We start from the raw sequence: 18,576 nt of genomic DNA, 5'->3' as shown, positions 1-18,576 counted from the left end.
GAATAAAATGTAAGAAGAGTTTTGGGAACCGGGGTGTTTTTGTATAAAAACGTCATTTTTCAACCCCAATTCGATCCCCTAGGGATCCCGAAACCTTACTGCACATCTACAGGACACCACCAATCATTTTCCAAAAAATGATTAGGCTACTGAATAAAACGTAAGAGGATATCTGGGAACCAGAGTGTTTTTGTATTTTAAAAAAGTCGTTTTTTACCTCCATTTCATCCCCCAGGGTGAAAATGAAAATTCCGAAACCTTATTGCACATGGACACCACCAATCATCTTCCAAAAGATGACAAGGCTACTGAATAAAATGTAGGAGGAGTTTTGGAAACCAGTGTGTTTTCAAGGCTGGGTATCAGTTGAAAATTGCTTATTGCGATATATTGCGATATTTGGAACTGTATTGCGATGTATATTGCAATATTTTAATATCAGTTAAAATGCTCTTTTCTTATTTTATTAACTTCCATTTATAAGCAGAGTGTATAAAACTTTTTATAAATACGTTTTAACAAAAAAGTTCTATTTGATTCCACTACAGATTGGCAACGAAATGCAACCATACAACAGAAACCTTTACCGTTTGGTAGTGTTTGGCACGATTGAAAACGTTTCTGACATCTTAAATTTCATATTTTACTTTATAAATATAAAGCCAAATCATTTTGCCGGTATATCGGTACTGGAAAACGTATCGCAATGCGATATATTTTGTTATCGAATCGCAATATACCGGAATATCGATATTATTGCGCAGCTCCAATGTTTTTGTATAAAAACGTCATTTTTCGAGCCCCATTTGACCCCTAGGGTGAAAAATAAAAATTCCAAAACCTTATTGCAGATCACAGGACCCCACCAATCATTTTCCAAAAGATGACTAGGCTTCTGAATAAAATGTAAGAGGACTTTCGGCAACCAGGGTGTTTTTTGTATAATAAAGCTTTTTTTTACCCCCATTTGACCATCAATGTGAAAATGAAAATTCCGAAACCTCACTGCACATGTACAGGACTCCACCAATCATCTTCCAGTAGATAATTAGGCTATTGTGTAAAATGGAAGTGGAGTTCTGGGAACCAAAGTCTTTTTGAATTAAAAAAAAAAATGTCATTTTCGACCCCCATTTGACCCCAGTGTGAAAAGGAAAATTCCGAAATCTTTTTGCACATCTACTGAACACAACCAATCATTTCCTAAAAGATGATTAGGCTACTGAATAAAATGTAAGAGGAGATCTGGGAACCAGAGTGATTTTGTCAAATGTCATTTTTTGACCCCCATTTCACCCCCAGGATGAAAATGAAAATTCTTTAGAAAGTGCGGTACAAAAATAAAAAAAATATATTAAAAGAAAATTCTGGCACTGAAATCCTTTCATATATTTATGTATTTGTGCGATGTGATATTTAAAGTTTGTCCTTTCGAAAAGGTTTGTAGTTTTTAATGTTTACACGAGAAATGCCATAAATGTAGATCTAAACCTGAACGACTTTCATTTACACCTCCAATGAAACACTGCGCAGTTTGCAGTGAGAAAGATGGCAGACGAAGCTCAAAATATACATCGAAACGACTCCGATTTTGCGCTGTGTGGTGGTTCAGTGGTAGACAAGTTTGTTCGTCCAACATTAGCCGAGTTTTTAGGGACCACATTTTTGGTATTCCTCTTGTGTTTTTGTGCTCCAATTTTCTTACAGATGGGCGAAATTTACACCAATGGAACATCGGGACTTGTGTATGGATTTGCTTATGTGTTCTTGATTTATGCACTCGGTGATATCAGGTATGATTCGATAAATTAAAGCTATGGCAGATATTGTACTTCCAAAGGAATTTTGGCGGAGAACAAAATTTAAAAAAAATTATTTCAAAAATAAAATAATAAAATCGCTTTCACGAAATGAATAAGTAATGCATAGCGCTTAAAATATCCATTTAATTGATAATAAGAGGAAAAAAAGTATATTTGAATTTCCATACTCGGTATACTTTAATTAGATGTTAATGTGTCATATTTAGTTAATTTCAAAAGAACTGAAAACTATCTATTGTAGCGGCGGGTATTTTAACCCAGCCATAACTTTCGCTCTGACTTTGAATGGGGCGCTGCCAGTGCTTGTTGCGGTATGCTTTTTCATTGCTCAGATTTTGGGCGGTCTCTTAGGAGCGGCCTTGGCCCTTGTAAGTATTCTTGTATTATTATCCATCAGGCACGTATAACGAGGGGACACCTTTTGTGACATATCTTTGAACCTTTCATTAACATGGGTTTTTTTATTTGCCCCCCCCCCGTCCGCCCCTCCCCTCATATTTTTAGAAAACGATGATACTTGCCTGTAGTTGACGTCATAATTTTGAGTTTAAAACAACATAAGTTCCTTGAAAATCTAAGTTGTCTTTTTTATAAGGCTGCTCTTCCAAAGAATAAATATATACAATTCATCGGTGGAGCAACGATGCTTATAAATGATACTAAACCTGGCTGGGCAGTTCTGGTGGAAAGCATTCTTACGTTTATATTAGCTTCGACAGTTTTACTGACAACGCTGGATAAAAAGAAGAAAAAACTGTCAGCTCTAGCTATTGGATTCTCGGTCATCGCATGTGCTTTGTCTGGGTAAGATTTCAAGACCAATGGTATACGGATAATAAATAATTTACATGTGAAATATTTACATATTTCTAACTTTACACATTTTAAAATAACTCAACCAAACTGGGAGCTCGTAATCAACACAGCACTAATTGAAGGGTCTATCGGCAGCCCTGGTTTATTGCAAACATTTATATCTGAAATTTGAATATGAGACTCAAAAATGTTCTCTTACATTTGATATTGCATGTAGCCATCTGGCTTGATCTACTCCCCAAAAACGCTTCATGAAAGACCTTTCATAGTGAGAACTTTAAGACATCAAGTAATAAAGCTTCCCACAGAAACAGTATTTCAACAATATTCTGATGACATTTAACGAGGCCGAGTCTAATTCGAGTGCGCATGACTTTGCGCAGCTTTTTAGTTTCATGCATGCGTAGGTGCAACATAACACTTATTCTAAGTATTGTAATTTTGATACAAAATTAACATTATATTTACATTATCTGTAACGTTCATGGGTCTTCAAATGTGCTTTTAAGACAATAATTAGGAATACACGCTGAAATGGCTTTTACGGCGTCATTGTTTTTTCCGGTTCTCTAAGCAATGCATGACGCTGAAGAATGACGCATGACTCGCTTGAGTTTTCAAGACGTCCATGGACATTTTATTAAAAACTGTTGTCAGAACATCAAAGGAAACATACCAGCAATCTAAACACTGTTATTTTTTACCAAAATAATTTATCTGTGCCGATATATACAAAATGTATGCCGCAATATGGCAAATTTAGAGGTATTGGGCATTGGAAAAAAATAAACTTTGTAATAATTCCTAGACCAAACCAGATGGTCACCTTTTTAAAAATTTCACTATTTGGTGACTTTTTACAATAACTTTCATGTATTTGAGTGAAAAAGAAATCCCTAGGGCAGAAATACAAAAAATATGGGGAAAATGTGATAATTTGGCGCTTTTCCAACAAATTCCCGTAGGGTCCAATGGTAAAAATTGAAAACTTTTGAGATGGCCCCCTAAGAAATCGGGATGGTTAACATTTGATTTTTTTATTTAAAAATAATTAATATAATAGTAAAATTCATTCAAGAAAATTTATCAAAATATCTAGGGTAGAAATAATTAGACTCGGCCTCGTTAAAAGAGCATAATTTTCTCTAAAATATATGCACATAAATCAAATTAAATCAAGATGACGGTCCTTAGTTAATTTACAAATTTACAACAGGGCGCAATATACTGGTGGATCTATGAATCCGGCAAGAAGTTTAGGACCGGCTGTATCCTACTCTAGATACCTGTATTTCAATGTGTGGGAACATCACTATGTCTACTGGGTGGGGCCCACTGCGGGGGCATTGGTCTCAGCTATTGTTTACAGGTTGGAGATAATTTGCATTGCAGATAGTATATAAAAATCATTGAAAAGAACGTTGTTGTAAACAACAAAGTTTTATTGTTAAGATGAGCAATGTTATTTGACTCTATAAAATATGAAGCCATTGTGAGTATTAATGTTTCATTAAAAATTTAAATTTATTAGCATAATCTATTTCAGGATTATTATTAGATAAAATCAATTGACAATTTTCTAACTACACGTAGTTATAATTTTACATTAAAGTACCTCTTTACAAGCTTCAAAATGGTTTTTTTTTTTTTTTTTTTTTTTTTTTTTTTTTTTTTTTTAAACCATCATTTGAATATTAATGAGTATGAAAATAATCAGAAATTTATCATTTTTATTTCAGATTTCTCTTTGCAAAGAGAAGAACACCAGAGTATATGAACTTCACAAATTCTGAGGGACACTCCACTCCCAGGAATAGCATCCCCCTGCAATAAAGTTATAATACAAAGAGTCAGCCATTATCGCAAAACATGCTTATGTGTACAGATCCCCGTATACCTTAAAAGATTTTTCTATATCATGGGTTATTGCTAGAAAGACCAAAATGATATAAGATGAAAGAAAAGAAAATTATGGTTCTTGCCTGACTTTTTTCAATTTTTTTAACGTTGAATTTTAATCAAAAGAAAACATAAAATCACTACGTATATATATACATTCTAGGTCATGATATGAAGTTATCAGCGTACAAATTTTCAATAATGCTATACCCCAAGAAAAGAGATTGATCTCTGCATTCTCCAATCTCAATCTTTGGGTCTTTTTCTGTAGGGGTTCTTTAGGAACAGGGTCTACAATCCTAGACCGCAGATACTGAATGAGCTCAAAAGAAACATAAACCTTCACATGAGGAGTGTCTAGGCAAAAATGTGTTACAAGATTATACCAATTTCGAAAAGCAACTTTCGATTGTAGATGATATAGTGGAGATCATTAAAACATGTAGTGTGGGCTTTTGACGTTGTGAAATTCAACGTAACAAAAATGACGTAATTAAGAAATTTCACTAATTTTCATTAATGTTTGAGATTTTGTCCAGTGTGTAATATTTTAGTTGTTAATGGTATATAATGAATCTTATAGATACATGCATCAAGTTGATAAAAACACTTGTCTATATCTTTTTCTTGTGTTTGTGAAATTGAAGCTTCAAAATGTAACATATATTATGAAACACCCTGTATTTCAATAAAAGAAAAAAAAAACTTTGTGACACCAGTATTATTTTTTCTCCACAGAAATTGAAGTTTTGTTTTCATTCACTTATGTCTGTCCTTCTGTCTCCCGCATCAGTCCTACAATCTTTTGTCTTGTACAATATATCAAAACTTTGTGTTATTGAAATTTCAGGAAAAGGTTCATCCTATGTCAAAATGGATTTTTTCCTAAAAAGAACATCGATCGCTGAAATGAAATGTTCAAAATTAAATTCACTTGGATGAAAAAAGTTTAAGTTGATTCTGATTAAAGATGCAATCGAATGGGGGTTCTTTTTTCTCTCTTACCCAATGTTGTGAGTATTTTATGCTAAAGAGCATGCTCTACGTATGAACAATTTCTAAAATGAGGTAAGTTATTGACAAACAAGGTGATGAAACAATAATATCAGCAGTCTCGTTTAAAGTCGTCATTTCATAAGTTTATGGTCGATACAATGACCTTGTCAGCAAATACAACTTATCAATAAATCAAATGCTGACTGACGTTTTTCATACTAATTGTTAGGCCATTATTTACACACTGAATCGTCGACGGATTTTCCCCTTATTTCCTGATCATGACAAGGAGCACATGGCGGGTGTGACCGATCGGCAGGGGATGCTCACTCCTCCATGGCACCTGATCCCACCTCTGATGTTTTAGGGATTCGTGTTTGCTCTCCTCCTAAATTTGTATTGTTTAATGGACTTAGGAGCTTGAATACTGTTTGTTATCTCCATACATTTCATGCTGTAACAAAAAGAAACAAACATAGGATATTTACAAATACACGTGGGTTATCACAGAAAGATAGGATTTTATTGCTTGTAAGATTTATTTTACATTAACATAGACAATTAATAAACGAATGACTTTATTAACACTATTTACTGTATTAAATGGCAAGTATTTTAATCATCACATATATTGTGATCTGAATTAAAGACATGATATTAAGGTCTTATAATGATTGGAAGAGATAGACGTTCGCAGACTCTTTGTGTTAAAATGGTAACGTCTTATTGTTGTACAATTTGTACTTTTCGATTAGATACTATTTGAAACGTTATTCGTATATAAATGAAAATAATAAAGAGCAATCGGTTTACTTGCATAGATGTAATCACTTAAAAGCAGTAATAAATAAAACCTGATTATAAAAAATAAAAATATATTGAAAAGTGCATTAAAAAAATAAACAAATAAATCAAAATACACAGTAAGGAAAAGAAATTTATGTAAATTTTCAGTGATGGGTTTTAAACTGCTAATTATAGTTGGATACGTACAAAATGAGCAATTAAAATCACCGATTCAAGATTCAAGTTAAAATTTAATTGAAAATCACCTTAAAAGTTTGAAGTGGTCATTTAGACGCCTTCAGGTTTTATTCAATATATTAAATCTCCAAACTAAAAATCTAACAAGACAACCATTTTCTGTATCGATTTCTGTAACATATTCATTGTTGCATTTTGTAGTCCTCTGACTTTGGATACAATCAGGTTTGAGCTTTTTTCGCTTTACGTCTCTTCGGGAAATGTTCAACGCAGCCAGTTGACGAGGGAAGGCTCCTAATTTAGAAGTGTACTCGTCTCTTTCTGACCAGCAGTTAGGGTTCTTCTTTAAATGAAAAACTGTACAAATTTGTGAGAAGAAAAAAAATTGGAATAGAATAATTTATGACGGAGATTAGGTTATTTGTCTGTATATACTCGGGTAGTTAACCTTGATTTTCAAAAAAAAGTTTTTAAAAAAGTTAGTTGTATTAGGGATAACAATATGCCTGCTGCCTTTGACAATAGAACACGTTATATTACACTGTAGCATTCTTAAACATTTTAGAAAGTAATTCTCTGTAGCCACTTACACTTTTTAGGCACGCATGGTCACCGATTTTAAAACTTTGTTCTTTTTTAAAGATGAAACCAAAAACAGAAATTCATAAAAATTTCGATGCTGTTCCTGGTTGCCATGGTAACAGAGGAAAAATTTCAAAAATTAAGATTTTCAGCTATTTTGAATCATTACTGAATCTTTAAAAGGACTAAGAAAACCAAATAATTTAACACTTACACAGACACACAAACACACAAAAACATAATACCTACATGTAGTTGCTGCTTACGATGTAAAGAAATTCTTTGGAATACATCTCTAAATATGTGGTAACCTTGGCTATATTTAGCATTCATTTTATATGCTGAAAAACACTCAAAGCCAAATATGGCATATTTTTGATATATTAAGATAACCAAAATTAAAAAGATCTTTCTATTTGTTTTATTAGTTTAAATAAAGTTAGGCCTTTTCTGCAAATTACACAGTTGAAATCAATCGCGTTTCAAAGATATCAAAGAACAAGGTACAGTTTCATTACAAATCTTGCCCAGTATTTTTAAATATGAAAGTGATGTAAGAAATTAAAACTCATGCTTTTATAGTGGTTGAAATTCCATGCAGTAAAAATATAAAAATCGTTTTTCTCATATGACTTCCTAAAGGCTAATTGTGACGTCATAAACTTGCATTTTCCCGTATTTTCTTTAAAAGTTGCAGAAGACATCAATTTTCAGTGAATTTTTCTCTCAGATAATCTAGAGCACTTGCATTGCCCACAAAGATTTTCAGAGATATGATTTTTCAAAGGATTTTACACAACATATCCAAAACTTGCAGTGGGCGACGCCTGTGGTCATTATTTTCTTAAGGAAAATAGGCCCAGAAATGAGTCATTTTGAGGCTTTTTCTGCTGAAAACTTTAAAATGTACCAAAATAATGACGTCATATTTCCAGAATGGTCCTCCTTCATGTCGTTTTCTTTCATGATTTATCACATTCATATACTCAACTCATATTTAAGCCAATTCCATAACTTTTTGAAAACATTAAATTTTTAGCGCACGATAAAGCCCAAACTGTACCTTCTTTGAAACAATAACTGATTTATTTACCGATTCCACTTTTAAATAAAAGACAAGTTTAAAGTCCATTTAGCTATTGAAACGTGACGTTATTCAAGTTCAAAATCTGTGAAAATTTGAATTTGAACGTAAATAACATCTATCATGTATATATCTACACTCAGTCTCGTATTATTATTTTTTAAGCTCAGATACGCCATACATAGCTTTAATTGTAGGAGTTACATGACCAAGCTGAATTACCAATGGTCGAGAAACAATAACAAAGTTGATCTGACGTACATGTAAATAAGTTATAGCAATATTATCTTAAAATAAATATCATTGTTGTTATGGTAACACAGCAGAGTGACACACAGTAACACTGAGAGCATAAAGAAAATTAGGAAGGTATTGCTTCATTATTGTAACCATGGATACTACGTAGTGGACTATTTGTGATTCATCTAGGGATGCATTTGATTTTTGTTCCCTGCTTAAGGTCATGAGTATTTTTAACCTTGACTGACTTGAAGACCAAAAGCTGAAAGGTCAAGGTTTACTTTTTTTCTTTCTCCATCTGCATTTTTTTTTTGTTCTTCCCTCTTGTTTTCTCTTTAAACAGAGGACACAAATTCTGAATTAACTTGCAGCAGACTTGCTTCGGATGCTGCATCTGTCATGTTTTCCAGAGGAGTGACCAGATTAAAGGAGCCCTACCTGGATCAAATCTGTATGGATGACGTAGTCATATTTCGCTTAAGATTATGCAAGTGACATGGATATTATATTCAGTTGTTTAAAGAAAAACCTCTAATGTTGTACTTCTATGTAACTAATGGATTTGATAGGCATTTACTTGTACGTTACTTTGGCTTACGCGAAGATAGCATTCGTCGGTGGTGTGCCTTGTAATATTTGATTACCTTTGTGGATTTTTTTAAATCTTGATCAGTGTGTAGATAATTGGTGGACGACTTGGTTCAATGGAATAGATATTAACACCGTTTATTAATAAAGATAAGATAAAACCATAACCTTCCTATTGTGTAAGTCATCGCATTCATTGAAAGAGTGCGTTCAAAGTGGAAGGGGGTAATATTCAATCTCATTTTCTAAGTACCGATATCTCACCTCTTAGATTCTGATTTTAGGAGAAACGTTTGCTTCTATTGTACAGTGGTTACTTGTTTTTTCCTTGTATAACGATGCATATTTCTGATAAAGGCAATTAAATTAAAAATCAAAAATTCTCTTTAATTCGAACTATAGCTTTGGAACGAATACAGAATCTCACATCAGTTTCTGAAATGTAATTTAGGTCATTAAGAATGTGTAGATTACACCCTGTGTTGTTCATATCGATTCTGTTGAGCTTTACGACGGCTCAACAAGAAGATCTTCACTACATTGGAGTAGGATATAACTTGCTAACCGGGAATCCTGATGGAAGTTTAGTTTCAAACGGAGGAGTCGATCCAGGCCTATTGTACACCAGGAAAATTCTTGAGGTAACCGAAAATGACTCACCAATAAGAGTTCAAATCGAACACCGACATAGCTGTGCTAACAAGAACACAACTTCTATGTTCTATGGAACCAAATCCTACCAAGACAAACTAAAACTTGGCGTGACAACCTCAGGTATCTTTGTTTTTTTCGTTTGAAACTAGAGAACTAAATCTAAAAAAACTAAATCATATCTTTAACTAAGTCGCAAAATTAAAGTCTCTGGGACATAGATACGAAAATATTCGGTGAGTTGTTCCGGTTTAATTTTCAAGAATACACTTTAGTTTACATAAAACTTTTTAAACATATATTTTTTAAGAAAAAAGAACAATCGAATGTTTAATTCCTTTTAAAAGTATATAAAAAAAGCATTCAATATATTTCCGATATTTTTTTTTTATTAATAGTTGGCAATGAAAACACCCCCTCCCCACGTTCAAATCTTTACCACACTCTTTAACAAATCGTGAGTTCATGAATCCACCCTTACGACGTTTTTCACCATTATGCATTGAGTGTAGACAGAATCTGTGAAGTTCACAGGATTGTTCGTAACACGGAATGCCCCCCCCCCCCCCCCGTCACACACGCACATACTTTATTTAGGCTGGCCAGCTAATTATAAGCTTGTCATGGTTTTATAAATGAATGTTCCAACCTATGCATTTCTGATGACTTGCGTTCATTTTTTTTTATTTAAAATTTTTCCGTTTTATTTCATGATTCAGATATGTTCCTTATTGACATAACTGTGTTGTTAAATTCAAATGCGGCATATATTTTCCCCCGCGTTATAAAACACAGTTGTAAATCTCTTAATTTTGTATATTTCTATCTAGAACTAACATAACTGCACACGTATAAGTAGTCGTTTTGTTTTAACGGAGCATGCAAGTCAAACTTTATAGAGACCTCTTCAGGAATTTTTTTTTAATCAATGCGTTCGGTACGTATAATTCTTGAATGTGAAACATATATTACGTAATATGTACTTCCAAATCAAATACCATAAAAATTTGATTTCGTATCATAAATCTCTAACCCTAACGTGTTTGTATTTGCAGTCCCATCTTTTCAAGTGTATGAGGTAATTTTTCATGCTTACAGTGATAATTTATTCAGTTTCAATGTAGAGGTGCACTTCCCTTGGATGGCTGATATGGAAAACTTCGTCTATTTTCTCCCGAAACTTATTTCGTTTTTTTCCAGAATAAATAGATTAAGATTTTTTTAATATTTAAACTTGTATACATTGATGTATGAAGTTTCGCTCGATGTGATAGCTTTCAGATAAAGCTACACTGTATTGAATTGAATGTCAGAATTGAACCTTGTATCTAAATAAGCTTTGTAATGTAAACTTGAAAAAAAGAACTACAAGATATCATTACAAAAAAAAACTTTCTAATCGACACGGATTTTAACGTGTTTAAAAAAGGATGGAAAATAAATTAAAGGAAAGGTGTGTCTAAAATGAGGGACAGTTCTCTTCTCCAGACTCAAAAAAGTTGAAGTATGCGACCGATCAGGAGTGGGGGATATAGGAGTGTTTCTGGTCCGTTTACAGGCGCTGTCTTTTTTTTTTAAAATTAATAAATCACCTAATTTGCTTCAACGAACTCCTCGTCCAAAACAGATTTTTTTTTCAACTTTTAGTGCCTAAATAGACTTGCTCAAGTCTCTATGTTTTAGTGCTCTCTTTCATACTTTTTGATAATGTCAAACATAAAGTCTCTATGTTTGATAACATTTAACTATGAGGGAGAGCAGAGGACAACAAGACAAAAATAAACAAAGAATTATTTAATTAAAAAAAAAACAACATAGAGACTTGAGCAAGTCTAGTGCCTGAATTTCATTTTGAACCTTTATGTCGGTGCCCCACCCCGTCGTCGTTTGACATTTTGGATCCCTGACAAATAAGAATTGACAATCCGCTTAATATATACAGCAATTTTTACTTTACGATGAAGTGTATCACCTTTATTCTTAAATGCATTCTGGAATATTAACAGCCTCTCTTACATTACAGACTGATGCATATAAAAGCTTTTAGAAAATACAATGTATTGGGAAATTTTAAAAAAATGATTTTAAAAAATGGCATGCTTTAAAAAAAAAAATCAGCGGAATCTATTGTAACGTCATCTTGTAGCTTATTATGTAATTTATTCACATCTGCAGACGGTAGCTATATAGACTCTTTCAGTTTCTCATTTGAACATTTGTTTTATTGCTTTAGCATATTCACTGGATCTTTATTCCCATCGATAATTTATCAGATGCATGTATAGGTTATATATCATCATCTTTCCATATTTCCCAGGTTGTATGCTATTTTTATGACAAATATAATTATATGGGCAATATCATATGATCTTTGTATGATATATTTTTTCAACAGTTTTACATGAATTACGGTGTCATTCCACCTACTTAAAATTAATTACACCTCTCAATCAACTATGAATCCGCCACCGAAAATATTCATGAAATGTCAAAATAATCATACAGCCCATTCTACGAACAAATTCTTACCACTGTTTTTGTCTGTCTTTAATCAAAATATTTAAGGAATGAATTTAATATCTACCCAAGTTATACTGTATAATCTGGGTTGGGGCAGTTTACGCTTTATAAACCACGAAGTGGTTTATAAAAAAGCGTAAACTGTTTCAACCCAGGTTATACATGTATAACTTGAGTAGCTATTAAAATTATTCCTTAATCCTTAGAATTTAATTTTCCATCATTTAGTGTAGAAAATAAGACAATTTCTCCATCAAAAATGCCTTCAAATTGAACAAATTTTGAAAGTAACGTCAGGCGGATTGTTACGTTTTTACTGACCAATATACATGTGAGTGTAAACGTACATGTTTCTTATTTTAACGTTACAAAAAATACCGAGTTAAATTGTATTTCAATAGATATTTTGAACCTTTTCAGGTGGTGCAGGTGTAGGATTAGCCTCTTTTTCCTTCACGTTAAGTGGGAGTGAGTATGTTCACGATATAGGTCTAAAATGTATTTTAACGTAGTGAAATAGATTTCAAGATTTCGACTCTCGTTTTATAACACAAGTGTGGACTTTAAGTTGTAAAGAATGTATATCAACAAATATTGACTTTCTATATGTCTTTTTACAGGATATCAACAAGCTCATAATAAGACAAATTTAGAACACAATATAATTCAGGATCAGCAAAACCTGTGTAATCTTGGTAGAGTGCGTTACATGACTGAATTAGCCAATGCAGGCAATTTTCCCATCACACGCAGCTTTGCAGCAGCTATTTGTTCACTTCCGGTGACGTACAACCAATCGGCTTACATGGATTTTTTGGATCAATGGGGAACGGTCGGTAGTAAAGAAATCAAAAATGTTACTTTGTTGTAAATTTTGAACAGAACAGCAGGAAATGTTGATTTTTGATTGTTAAAACAAATACAATGTTTCTTTCTTTTCATGACATGTAAATTTTTAATTAACGTTTGGTCGTTTGGTAGTGAACACAAAGGACCTTCATACAGTAAAACGAAGTTTGTAAAAATTACGTTTATATTGCATTTTCCCAACAACATTTAAATTCTTTTTTTTCAGCACATTACGATTGAAGTTGAACTCGGCCAAAAACAAATCAGCCGTTCACAAAGCTCCTTTAAACAATTTATGGAGCAAGTTAGTAAGTCGGTGAGTCCAAATTCTATACGTTCTCCATGATCATATTACATGTATTGTAACACCAATTTTACATTCACTCCAGGGAATGTATCTTTTAGTTCCCATGTACATGTAAATGTTTCTTTAAAAAATTTGTTGACTGCATTCATCATTATCTGCATGTACTAGGTGCTACTGGAAGAACATGATCATTTCAATTGTCTAATGCAATTGGCTAAACTTCAAACCAATTTATTTCTAAAAGTCGGAACTATTTCTGAGTCACAAGTATTGCTATCATTCGAGATATCCTTTACGAATAAGTAAAATATGAGTCAAATGAAGCCATTTGTTGATAATGATGTTGTAACATTTAAAAATTCACGGTATAAAATATGGTCACCTTCATTGTAAAAGATCAATCCAAGCGGCTCTTTTGAATAAACCAACAGATAGGAAGTTACCCTTGGGTTTTGTTTATATAAGTACGCATTATTCAATAAGAACTGAAGTTTTTATTTTTTGTTTTTATAAAATGTACCATTCCAACCAACAGCTTTGGCTGGTGCTGCTACGAAATAAAACGGGGCTAAACCAACCCTCTTTCTAAAGAATGGTTCTTCAAAGGTGATATTAGCGAGATACACTCACCTTTCGTATGGCATCTACAATCTGTTAGGATCCCCCACCCACCCCCCAAAAAAATTATATGTCCACACTCTTAAGTTAGAATTCGCAGGAGGAGATCTCCTTAGTTTAAATGCGTTAAGTGCCTTTTTTCCCAAGAGTAAAACCCCCTCCCCCAATATAGCAGGTGATATCTTTTACCGTCTACTTACCAATGAATAGTACACATGAGTGTATATTTTTTACCTTGAACTTTATCTTTTAAATACCTTTAAAACAAGTACGTTGATGGCAGAAAAAAACTATTTTGTCATATCTTCTAAAAATACGATTTGTGCATAACTAATACATTTAGAACATATCATAATTCTGGTTAATGTCTGTTGTAACTATGTGTTTCAGGGAGGTTTCGATTTAGATGTCGGAGGATCGTATCTCGGATATTCCGCATCTTTAGGAATCAACTTTGATACATTCAAACAAAGTAGCAGTTTTAAGCAGAACTATGGAACTTATCAGTATACTTTGCAATCCGGCTCTGAAACCCTCCCGGAACCGATTGGTCTGAAATTACAAACCATTGATGAAGCTCTCCAACCTATGTTCTGGCAGAGATTTGATGATTTAATCGCTGCAAGTATTTGCACAACTGATGACCAGGGGCATCTACAATTACGAAAGTCACATTTAATCCGATCTTTGGGAGATTATGCAGCATACAAAAAGGCGCCAACTCCCACAAGTAATGAAATATTGTAAATCTTAAAGTGGGCACTTTTCCAGTTGTATTTTTAAGCTGGGTAGCTTCACTTTCAGCTAAATCTTTTTTGTTTAACATGCCATGATACCACTCGTTTTGAGCTTTTGGACTTTTAAATATGACGGGACATAAGATCTATTTTTATTGAGTTTTCAATAAATATGAATGTAACTTGCACACTTTATCTACCAGGAAATAATAGTGTTTTTGCTTACACTACATGTAACACTGAAAAGGAGATACGTTTCGTCATTCGTCAGATATAATATTTTTTAAGGATGAGGATCTTGTTACATGAAATTTTCTTATTAATACTGTTATGTTTGTTACTAACCTTATGTATAATTTATTCATTTATTTATTCCAAAGACCCCCAACTGAAGATCCCAGTCACGTGGCCCAAAGGCACATACGGATTAATGTTGACGACAACCGGATGTCCATCGGAACACTCCTTTACTTGGCATGTTGGTTACATTATACAAGACACTGAAGACTATCATAACCACAATTCCTGGTCATCAAATATCCATTTACATGGTACGTTGGCTTTTGTTTCTTCCTTTGAATACATTTATGTATTTCAGTCGGTAGAGCGCTCGCTCTGTGATCGTAAGGTGGTGTGTTCGAATCAAGGCCGCGACTGACCTAAGACGATAAAAAAAGGTAGCAACTGTTCCTTCGCCAAGCGCTCGGCACTTCGAAGTGAAAGTTGCGGGTCCTTCGGATGAGACCTTAAAAACCGAGGCCCCGTGTCACGGTAGGACCTGGCACCATAAAGAACACTCAATGCTCAATGGCCCTGAGTGCCGAGTAAAGGTCTAAATTTGAAGCCCTTCACCGGTATATGGTGACGTCTCTATATGAGTGAAAAATTCTCGAACGGGGCGTAAAACAACAATCAATCATTAATGTTTTCATTGAATATCTTGGGGAAAATGTTTTGCACTACCCATATGATAATTTATATTATACATTATGATTACAGTGAACGTACACTTTCGCTTCCGACATACTTCAGTTCACACATAATGCACTTTCAGTGCAGGAGATTATTTATATAATTATGATAATATAGAGATTAAGAGTTTAGACCTCGAAAATGACTACTTTTTACTATGAAATACGAACAGTTTCTAAAAGCAAAATATTTACAAATAAGTTGATGATACAAGGATATCAACAGTCTCGTTTAAAATCAACATATCGATACAATGTTTTTGTTGACAAATACAATGTATCGTTAAGTCGAATATTGACTGACGTTTTTCATACAAATTTTAGGCTATTATTTTTACACTGAATTGTCTACGGATTTTTCGTTTGTCCAATCATGACAAGGAGCACACGGCGGATGTGACCGGTCGACAAGGGATACTACCTGATACCACCTCTGAAGTTTTTAGATGTCCGTGATTTGCTCTGCTTCCAATTTTTTTTTTTTTTTTTTTTTTCCCAATGAATTTTTTAGCTTGATTACTCTCCGTTATCTTCCAAGTTTAATTTGATTGTAGGTGCGAAGGATGACAAAAGAATTGCACAAGAATTCTGCATTAAAGGAGACACACAGGTATCCCAGTATGATATGAATTGGCCAAAAGGAGATTACTGTATCCTAAAATATGGCAAATGCCCAGACGGTAAGTCATATTGTTTTTATTAAAACTCGAGTTTGAAATGCGAGTGATTGCTTTATGGGGCAATGGTCTATCAATTTCTTAATCGTTTGGTGATTTTAAATTTCTTTGACCAGGCTTTTCTTATGGCTCCATAAGATGGGATGATGAAGACCCTGGAGATAGAAATCAGAAGCATGGAACTCTACCTGACGGAATTTTTGACGGCAATACCCAAATTGACTACTGCTGTAGGTAAGGTCATACATAGACTCCACAAGTATGAGGGGCTTATGCCCCCGTCCTTTCATTTGAGGTCAATTCTTCTAGTCATGTACAATTATATGATAATGTCGGTCATAGTAATAATTGTCCTGACGCGTCGAGGTCTTGAACTGACTTCAAAGGTGTCTTATCTGAGGGGTCAAGATTATGTTGAATTCATGGCGTTCAACATTGTAACACGATAATTACATGTATTTATTTTATTGATATGGCTCATCTATCATGAGAATTGTTTTGATTTTGATCCAAAGGCTTATTTTGATCTTTGTCTTTAAATCTTGCTTGAAAAATATATTTTAATGTACAAGTATTCATTGTTTTAAAAAAGTTTTAAAGATATATGATCCGTAACTTTGCTTTTGCATAAAAAAACTAAAGATACTCGTATTATTTTTTTTCATTCTGAGCCAAAATGATGGTGATTTTGAAACTTGCAAAATTGAAAACCTCAGATTTCATTGAAAAAAAAGAAGAAATAATAAAGGATGTCTAAAACGCAGTTTGGCGATCTTAATAGCCTAAGCCATGTGTGCAAGCAAAAACACTGCCCGTAACAAACGTGTACCAATGAGCATGTAGTTAAAAATTTCTACGAATGGACCATTCGTAGAATTTTTTAATTTCATGCTCGTTTTATGCATGTGCATGTATCTTTACATACGCATCAAAGTTTTTTTGAATTTTCCCCCTAAAAATACCCTTTTAATGTACCTTAACCATAATTTTTTTAATTACATCACATTATCAAACATGTGCCAAAAAGCAGATCATGTCAATTTAATTCATGATTTTCTTATTTCAAATTACTGTTTGATGGAAATTTGAAAAACGAATGAAACATTTTAAAGCTTTATAATCTCGTAATAAATGAATAATATGCTAATTTCTATCACATGGTTTACATATGAGCATCCGTGTAGTTTTTAATATTTTATGTCCAAAATCTTTTCTTTTATCTTTAATCGACATCGAACATCTTTTTTAAAACTTGATTTGAAAGTTGACAGACTTTTTTTTGTATACATGTAGCAACTTTGAAACTTCTTTGAAGCACATTCAGAAACTAAATCATGAATGGAAAAAAAGTTCTAGCAATAATTAATATGATTACAATTACATTGTAAACGTTATTAACAATACTTTGTTTCATTTAACCAAAACAACTTAACTTTTCACTACGTTATAAATTTCTTTAAAAAAAGGAGTGACGGGCTTCCAACAGAACAAATTGCTTTGCCAAGGGACAAACCTTTCGTCTTGTTACGTCATAAACGAGGATGCCAGGGCGTGGTCGGGATGAATATAAGAGAGGAAACCATTTTGTGGGACACAGAGGATTCACACAATCATAACAGTCGATCCGGAGACCACCCATATGAAGATGGTGGTAAAGACATACGACTGCATTTTTGTTACTACTCTCCCAAAACTTCTGTGACGTCGGTGGTGGGTTAACGGTTGTCTGGTGTGAACAGTGTCTTGCTTTTGTAATAAAAAAAAATATTTGTTTTCTTTCGTTATTTTTTATTTTACTCATAGGGTTGTCAAATCGATCAAATTTTAGACACTGGTTCCTCGTCTACCTTTTAGATCGATTACTTGTTCATTATTAAAAAAAAATCATTATCTTCACGATCTTATAGTGTTTTTAATTAATAATTTAATAATAGTGTTTCTTGATTTCGAAAAAGGGAACAATACGATGCACATTTTTCCTGACAAATGGCATTGATGATGTAGGTCTCTTCTAAAGTAGGGAATGTAGGGGACCTTCGAAGCCGACATAATAAAAAAAGGAAGAAATAATTAATCCACTTCCTATCATTAAAAAAAATAAATTGTCCTTAAAGAGAGATGGGGGCAATTCAATGAATTTTTTTAAAATGCTATTTTTAGTCCCCTACCGGTGAAACCGGAGGGGACTATAGGTTTCCTCTGAGTCCGTCTGTCAGTCTGTCCCACTTGGTTTT

General features: G+C 33.4%; 2 protein-coding genes across 2 annotated transcripts; both read left to right on the top strand.

The window, feature by feature from the left end:
• Window positions 1-1,526: 1,526 nt before the first annotated feature.
• On the top strand, window positions 1,527-4,722 carry LOC133190344 (aquaporin-8-like). Its single transcript, XM_061325919.1, has 5 exons — window positions 1,527-1,793; window positions 2,065-2,191; window positions 2,419-2,627; window positions 3,856-4,008; window positions 4,379-4,722. Exons 1-5 carry the CDS (start codon window positions 1,549-1,551, stop codon window positions 4,470-4,472), a joined length of 828 nt encoding a protein of 275 aa, XP_061181903.1. The 5' UTR covers window positions 1,527-1,548; the 3' UTR covers window positions 4,473-4,722.
• A 4,311-nt stretch (window positions 4,723-9,033) lies between these two features.
• Window positions 9,034-18,099, top strand: LOC133190863 (uncharacterized). Its single transcript, XM_061326547.1, has 9 exons — window positions 9,034-9,786; window positions 12,604-12,651; window positions 12,804-13,015; window positions 13,259-13,348; window positions 14,348-14,687; window positions 15,075-15,245; window positions 16,220-16,345; window positions 16,459-16,576; window positions 17,809-18,099. The coding sequence occupies exons 1-9, from the start codon at window positions 9,474-9,476 to the stop codon at window positions 18,059-18,061; spliced, it is 1,671 nt and encodes a 556-aa protein (XP_061182531.1). The 5' UTR covers window positions 9,034-9,473; the 3' UTR covers window positions 18,062-18,099.
• The last annotated feature ends 477 nt before the right edge of the window (window positions 18,100-18,576 follow it).

The sequence above is a fragment of the Saccostrea echinata genome, unplaced genomic scaffold (genome assembly GCF_033153115.1).
Source record: "Saccostrea echinata isolate AGI-Se365-2 ecotype Australia unplaced genomic scaffold, CSIRO_AGI_Sech_v1 ptg000022l, whole genome shotgun sequence".
Classification (NCBI taxonomy): domain Eukaryota; kingdom Metazoa; phylum Mollusca; class Bivalvia; order Ostreida; family Ostreidae; genus Saccostrea; species Saccostrea echinata.
This window is presented reverse-complemented; position numbering and strand designations above follow the sequence as displayed.

What these genes read in the sequence shown, in the direction of transcription:
- LOC133190863 (XM_061326547.1), top strand. Translation starts at nt 9,474, where the DNA reads ATGTGTAGATTACACCCTGTGTTGTTCATATCGATTCTGTTGAGCTTT. An exon ending in AAAGGCGCCAACTCCCACAA is followed by an intron (nt 14,688 to 15,074) that starts GTAATGAAATAT and finishes TTTATTCCAAAG; the next exon opens with ACCCCCAACTGAAGATCCCA. An exon ending in CAAATTGACTACTGCTGTAG is followed by an intron (nt 16,577 to 17,808) that starts GTAAGGTCATAC and finishes CTTTAAAAAAAG; the next exon opens with GAGTGACGGGCTTCCAACAG.
- LOC133190344 (XM_061325919.1), top strand. Translation starts at nt 1,549, where the DNA reads ATGGCAGACGAAGCTCAAAATATACATCGAAACGACTCCGATTTTGCG. An exon ending in TATGCACTCGGTGATATCAG is followed by an intron (nt 1,794 to 2,064) that starts GTATGATTCGAT and finishes TATCTATTGTAG; the next exon opens with CGGCGGGTATTTTAACCCAG. An exon ending in TAGGAGCGGCCTTGGCCCTT is followed by an intron (nt 2,192 to 2,418) that starts GTAAGTATTCTT and finishes CTTTTTTATAAG; the next exon opens with GCTGCTCTTCCAAAGAATAA.